The following is a 7,744-nucleotide window of genomic DNA, read 5'->3' on the forward strand; positions in this document are numbered from 1 at the left end:
ATAAAATCTTAAGTTTTCATATATTCGAATCTTTGACATCTTTTATTAGCGCCTTTGAGAAAGGTAGAACAAGTTGTCTAACTAGTTAGATTTGTAGACCAAAAAAAAATGATAGAAAAAAGGAAATTGCTAGGAAAAGAAATTGCCGAGGCCAACCTCCTGAGCTCTGTGAACATTTCTTTTTAACTGGAAAATGACATTCATTTTTTAAAATAAAATTTAGACTGTTTCTAAAGGAAAAATTCAAAAGACTTCCCAGTGGCGAGAGTTGTGACCATTCTTAAGATAACTTACCTGAATTTGTTGCTTGAATATTTTAAATGACATAGTCATGTCAAAGCTTTTTCTTGACTGCCATGTTCAATCATGAACAAATCATTCAAATGGCCTTTGAAGACCCCGTTGGTGTTCTAAAAAGCCACAGACCCAAACCAAAGGCTCACTCCTAAAACCCACAAACCCAGAGAAGCCGTGGGTGGTAGACCCAGGTATAAGATTTGCCATGGTTCTTTCCCGTGGAAACAAAACCTCACCTTGCCATCCTTTCTCTAAGACATCTTAATATTATTTTCCTAAACACATCCCAGAGAAAATTTATTTCCTTCTTAGTTTTAAATATTTAAACACTCCACTTAATCTTGGAGCTTTGGGTCAAAACAGTGGCTTTATTAGCTTTTGGAAAACACTTGAAAATATGTGTAAAATTTTCTAGGCTTCTGCAGATGGAGATTATACCTTTTATCCTCTTTCCAAAAGTGTCTGTGACCACAAAATAGTTAAAGACCATTCTTCAAGTGAAGTGTAACAGGCATTAAGGTGATAGGGGACAAAAGAGGACCGAATAAAAAATTTAAATAGAATGGTTTCTAGTTTATCAAGCAATTTTTGAGTTTTTTACTGTGTGTCTAGACTTATGTTTTCTACTCCTTAGTTCCTTAGTTCCTCACATTTTAGGAGGTGGGTATTTCCCTCTTTAGTCAACCTTTTCACCTTTAATATTAAGTATAAAATAAAAATTTCCAGTGCCTACCAGTATGTACTCAGAACAGATGGACACAACTCATAATAGAAAAATTGAGCTCAGATAGAATAGAGATAAAATTGAATTAAAACTCAGTGTCTTGACATAAACAGTTTAATAAGGATATCCACATGCTATGGCCTCTGAATGCATGGTAAAGTCCTAAACATTATTTGTAAATGGTTTAACCTATATGCAACTAGACCGGTCCCTCAATTTGTATTGTTGTTATTGTTTTCTCTTGACTTTTCCCATCAATTTCTGCTCCAAAGCTTTGAGAGTCACTGACTATTAAATATTGGAAAGTGATTTATTATGTAAGAGGCTCTTATATAATATGATCTCTTCATTTGTACCAAAATCCTTGTCAGGAATTCTCTGTTCTTGAGAGTTAAGGGCTTAGGTCCTTATTCATTCATATCATCTATCTAGCTACCTATCTCTCTTCAGTTCAGAAAGCCCAGTGAGAGTCTTTTTGAAAAATGGTATTTAGAACATTTCTTTAATGACTATATAACCATTAGTCTGCAAAGGACATAGAGACTGTTTTTTTCCCTACCCCTTGTTGGTCTGACTCAAAACAGTGAAGAAATGTTACTGCTCCTTTTTCTTTGTAACTTCCCAAAGAAAATAATATATCTTTACTTATGTAAGTGCCATCCAAAGCTCTTTAAAGAGAGAAGCTCTTCCTAACTGCTGCTCCAAATATATCTTCCTCCAGCTTTTGCCCCATCTCTTATGTTCTTATGCTCAGCATAAATGAAACCTAGTTATCTACTGTTATTTATTCTAGAGAGTTCTCTTGTATACCTGCAAATGCTGTGCCATGTTCAGTTATGGAAAACTCTTTACCCAATGACAGTCTTTGTTGATTTTCGGACCAAATATGAGCTAAATTTGTTCATGAATTCCTGGACTGAGTGGTTCAATTGCTCCTGCAGCTGATGTGTGCTTTTTCCTTTAGGTGATTGCTGAAGAATTATCTGGCAATGACGACTATGTTGAACTTGCATTCAACGCACGGAAATTGGATGACAAGGTAAAGTGTTTGGCATTAACCTTATTAAAGGAAGTAATAAATCCAGCACACAAAGTTTAATCAGATTTTCCCCTGTAGTTATTTTTTTCTTTTTCAACCCACATTATTGAACAGACCAAAGATTTCAAAGAGGTCTTCAAAGTAAGACTTCCCTAAATTGAGAAGCAGTTAATGATATGGAGGAGGGACTATAATTAAAACATAGCCATTTTATTACACCAAGATTTCATTTGTTCCCAAATGCCACAAGTCATATGTGCACAGGTAAATAAGATTTAACCCCACTGCTAGGGACATTTCAAAGGAAAAAGAGAAGATGTGAAAGAGAAGAAAAATAACATTTATTAAGCACCTATATTTGATAGGTATAAGGTTAAGAACTTTTCATGCATTATCACATTTATTCTTCTTATAACTTACATGCAGAAGGTATTATTAACCCTGTTTTGAAGATGAGAAAACAGATCCAAAGATGAAATAATTTGTCTAAGTTCACTTCATGTGTTAGTCCAGATAACCTAAGAAACAGACACCAAGAAGACAAGATTAAATAGGCAATAATTTTATTAGGAAAAATGCCTGTGTAAGGAACACAGGGAAGAAGTCTGGGAGAGCTGACAGACACGATGCAAATCTGACAATGAGTAAAGGAGAAAGGGAAAGAAGGGTGAGTGGCAGTGCCCTGGAATTTCATACAGTCTAAAGAAGATTCAGCAAGGCCACTGAGGAATTCTAGAGCCAACACTGGCCATCAGGAGAGTTTCATGCCTCCCATGCCTGCTTTATATCTCCTACACATGCAGTTACTGACTGGGAGCAGCCCTTGGAAAGGCTGGCCTTGGTGCAAGTGCAGAATGGATTTTTGAGCACAATAGCTAGGGCCCTTGGTCAATGACACTCCCTGTAGTGAGAGGTCCACAAAGCACATTCTCATGGCCACCACATCCTGATAATAAGTGCTAAAACTGAGGATTCAGGTCCATGGCCCTCTGACTCTCATCTGAATTCTTTCTATTATATCTCACAACTTCTATCCAGTCACAGACCATGTAAATCTGTGTATATAGAAAAAGTTCTACAGTTTCTACCCCTTGAAAAAGAAAGGGGTATCTTCACCATATATTTATGATTTCCCAACAACCATATCCTTAAATCAGAAAGCATATCATATCAATAACTGTATTCACAAAGGACTCCATTTTCCTAGGTAACTAGAGAACAGGGGATTTTTAGATGTGGCACCACTTTTTCAAATAATTGCTTACAGGAATTAGGCTGGAAAAGGTAAAGCAGTGTCTTAGCAATTCCATAGTCTTAAGCAGCAGCTCATATCTTTACATATCTCATTTACTTTCACTTACAAAAATACTCAGCCCATTTTTGCATTCATTAATTCCCTCTTTAATTTGTTCATTTATTCACTGACTCATCAGTCATTTTCCAAACTTTTGTTGCATGCATCAGGTTGTGGAGAAAGGATATACTTTAAACCACTCTCGTACCTGCAATCTGGAATTCGCCATCTAACTAAATGAAACATAAATTTAAATAACAAATGATTTAAAAATACTATAGTCATGATAGAATAAGTGATGTATAATCAAAATATCCTGAAAAAGGTAATTCATTTTTCCTTTGGATATCAGGAAAGACTTTATCCTTACAAATGAATTGTAGTTGAATATTTTTAGCATCCTGAGTAGATCGTGTGAAACTTTCACAAATTATGACCTTTCGACATTAAAATGAGCTAGGTGCTGGGAACTGCAATGTGCATTGGTATTAGTTGGGTGTAAGCTTTTAACCATTACTTTCATGTGACTGTTATGCTCTTTATCTTTCATCTTATCCCCAAGTTTCAAAACAATTCACCAAACTGCTTTGTAGTATCTTTCCTGGTACCATTATAAGCCACTGAGTCAGTGTGTAACAGTGTTAAACTACTCACTTAATGGCTTATAATGGCTTCTTTTCTCTTAGCAGTCCCTTAAAGACCTCTAATTTGTCCTCTAACTGACCTATGTTGCAGTGCAAGGGGACTTGGGGTTTTGTTAGTGGGCCCATTGACTCTAAAGTGTTTGAACAGTTTCCCGTCATTCAAATGCACTGGTCACAAAACTGAAGGAGCCCTGTGTAGTGTTTAATGTGGTCTAGATGGCTATTTCCACCCTTGACTGCGCTAATTGTCTAGGGCCCTTGTCACTGCTGAGCCGCAATGCCCCAGTGCTGTAGACCCCAGCTCCTTCATAATGTGGTGATATCTTGCCCAGACTCCTTAGTAACAGAGAGGAGCAGGCCCTGTTCAGGGCAAAGAAAAGGCCATTGCTCCAGTTTGGACTGGAAAGTAAATGTCCTTGGGTGGAAAGAGAGTAGAGTTGTAGAATTAAGGAGCAAGAGGATACCATGAAGGTATCCTCTCGCACAACCTCTTCAGGAAACAAAGGCTTTGATATGTTCAATGACTTACCTAAAGATCTTACTACTGTACTGGTTATCTATTGCTGCATAACAGCCCACCTCAAAATCTAGTGACTTAAATTAACAGCTATTTTATATGTCATCATATAAATTCAGGCAGGGTTCAGCTGGGCAATTCTTCAACCCCCTAATGATGTTGACAGAAGTCATTTATGATACTCAGCTCATGGTGGAGCTTGTCTGGAAAGTCCAATATAGCTATATAGCTTTATCACATGCCTGGCACAGGGGATGGCTGAAAGGCTGGACTCAGCTGGGTTGGTCAGGCAGAGTACCTACATGGTGGTCTTGGGTTAGTCATCCTCTCTCTACATGGTGGCTGGCTTTTCCGAGAAAGAGCATACCAGAGAACCAGATGGAAGCTGTATAGCCTTTTCTGACATAGCCTTGGGAGTCACCCATCATTACTTCTGCTGCATTCTATTGGTTACAAATGAGCCATAAGACCAGCCCAGAATCAAAGCGAGGGGAGTTAGGCTCCACACCTTGATGGGGGAGTGGCAAAGTCATTCTGTAGAAAAGCATGTGGACATAGTGGTAGCCATCTTTGGAAAATGCAATCTACTACAGTATTTTTGTGATTGAACCAGAATAAAATAGTGTAATTATTTCACAGCTAGAAACAATGGTTCCCAGAAGTTCTCAAGGAAGACCTCTTTCTAGCTTTTAGCATTAAATGATTTGTAGCTACCTACATGTTAACGATTAATTAACTCACATTGATTAATTAAGAAAATATATCATGACTAAAAGCCACTGAGATAAATAAAGCTCATAATTTTAAAAAAATTAGTATCATGATAGCATTAGTTTCTATATGCATTTGAAAAATTTCAATATGAATACATGGGGTGAATGTGCTATATCCAATTCAGACGATAGTTATAGAAGATCTGGATCTCCAGTCCTCTAGCAGTAATTCTGGTAACCCACAGTATCCAAATACCTCAGATAGAAAGAGTGCCTTCTTCTACAGATGAGAACATTGAGGTTCAGAGATGTGAAATGCCTTACCCAAGGCAACACATTTACTCACTCACTCACTCACAAATAATCAGTGTCAGAGGGGGACCCAAACAGGTCGCCTAACTAAAATCCTAATCTTTCTTCAGGGCAGAGTGTTACTGAATACCAGTTGGATTGGTCTTGGGATGTGGAGGACTTGGTAATGTCCTCATGTATTTCAGGGAAGTAGAAAGCCAGGAAGGAGAGGGATGCTGTAGGCAGTCCTCAAAGTGTGGTCCAAGGTCCCAAGACCCTTTCAGGGAAATACATGAAGTCAAAACTATTTTCATAATAATAATACTAAGACATTATTTTCTTTCTTCACTCTCATTCTCTCATACATATACAGTGGTTTTCCAGGAGCTACACAACGCCTAATATCACAGCAGTTTGAATGTAGATGCAGATATGAGAATCCTGCTGTCTTCTGTTAAGCCAGTCATTAAATTAAGTTGCAAAAATGTAAAAAAATAATACCATTCTTCTGACTTTCTTAAATTTGGAAAATATTATCTTCTGTTAAAAATGCTATTTTTGTTATGATGTAATGGAATTTTTAAAATTATTTTAACATGATATAAAATACGAGTAGTTTTTAAACTCAGTTTTAATTTATAACATGGTAAATCTTGGTAGATATAATTCACATAAACAAAAACTCTTTGAGGTTCTCAATAATTTTTAAGAGTATAAAGGGGTCCAAAGACCAACCAAAAAGTTTGAGAACTAACCAAAATGTTTGAGAACTGCTATTGCAGGGTATGCCAGGGAGCACTAAGTACTTTTGCAAACCACAACGACAGAGAAATGTCCCTTTTATTTTGATAGAAATAGCCATTTTTAATTCGTCTTTCCAATGTTTAGCCAACCAGCAGCCACCTAGCTAAGATGGAAATCCAGAGTCCTTGAAATCTGAGAGGTAGTCTTCAATGAGAGCTACACATAAAGTAGATTAGATTTGCAAGAAATAAAATTATTTATTTAGTGGCGATGCAATTCACTTAGTGGAAATATGAGCTTTCTAACTACTAAAGCACATTTACTGCATTAGCAGCTAGTTAGCAGTTCATCTAATAAGTAAGTAGAGATATGAGTGTAATCACTTTGGAACAATCAACTTGACAAAGTATTTTCTCCTTCCTTTCCTGAGAAATTATTTATGTTGCTGTATTGAAACTAATTCTCTCACTGAGAATTATTACAGATGAGATCTCCACATCTGAAATAATAATCATTACAAACTGCATTTTTAGTGTCCCTATGATGCTAGGGGTGCTGTAAAAGCAAACAAATCTAACTGCAAAGGTCAGCAAACTTTCTATAAAGGGCCAGGCGGTAAATATTTCAGAATTTGCAGGCCATATGATCTCTGTCTTAACTACTCAGCTCTGCCTATAAAGCATGAAAACAGACATAGACAATATGTAAATGAATGAATGCAGAATATTCCAATAAAACTTTATTTACAATACCAGGCAGCAGGCCAGATTTAGTCACATGCTGTAGTTTGTCGACCTCTGTTCTAAAGCAACATTAAATCTCTACCTGTTATGCTGTAATTTTGCTATGCTCCAGTATGCCTGCTTGAAAACTAATCCAGCCTTCATTAATGATAGCAATTATAACTAATGAGCATCTACAATATACCAGGTGTCAGGAATCTAACCTACATTATTCAAAATTCATAACCATATTCCCCAAAGTCAGGTACTATTATTTCCATTTCACAGATGAACCATAAACAGGTTAAACTATTTGCCTAAAGTCACAAAGCTAGGAAGCTATAGAGTCCAGATATGACCAAATCTCTCAGATAATCTTTTCTAGTACCAATATTCTATTTTCAAGATCGTTGTCATGGAAATACACTGCTTCCTTTTCTATTCCAAACCTCGGCTGATTTCTTATTGTCCTCTCACTTGACTAAATTTCTTTCATATTGGACTAAAATGGCAGAGTAATATGACATCCAAGTTATTAAAAAATTTCACCATAACAAAACTTCAGTAAAATGCCTATATAATTAATCTTCATTGCACTGAACTGTCCCAAGGGCCACCTTAATGCTGATAGTCAAGCAGGGAACGCTGAAAATTCCAGATTGTGGTCAAGGAACCATACAATTAGACCTAGAGTTGTTTTTAAGCTATGATTTTCTGAGTGTACATTTAACAGATTTTTGAGCTGCTTGTGAATTGTTT

General features: G+C 36.6%; 1 protein-coding gene across 3 annotated transcripts in view; it reads left to right on the forward strand.

The window, feature by feature from the left end:
- Positions 1–7,744, forward strand: part of CPNE4 (copine 4) — a 461,395-nt gene that overhangs the window by 323,582 nt on the left and 130,069 nt on the right. For all 3 annotated transcript variants that reach the window (XM_011374469.1, XM_023529672.1, XM_011375211.2), the window contains one exon: positions 1,986–2,060. In XM_011374469.1, coding sequence (XP_011372771.1) covers positions 1,986–2,060 — 75 coding nt within the window. The remainder of the gene's footprint in view (positions 1–1,985; positions 2,061–7,744) is intronic.

The sequence above is a fragment of the Pteropus vampyrus genome, unplaced genomic scaffold (genome assembly GCF_000151845.1).
Source record: "Pteropus vampyrus isolate Shadow unplaced genomic scaffold, Pvam_2.0 Scaffold1, whole genome shotgun sequence".
In the NCBI taxonomy this organism is placed as follows: domain Eukaryota; kingdom Metazoa; phylum Chordata; class Mammalia; order Chiroptera; family Pteropodidae; genus Pteropus; species Pteropus vampyrus.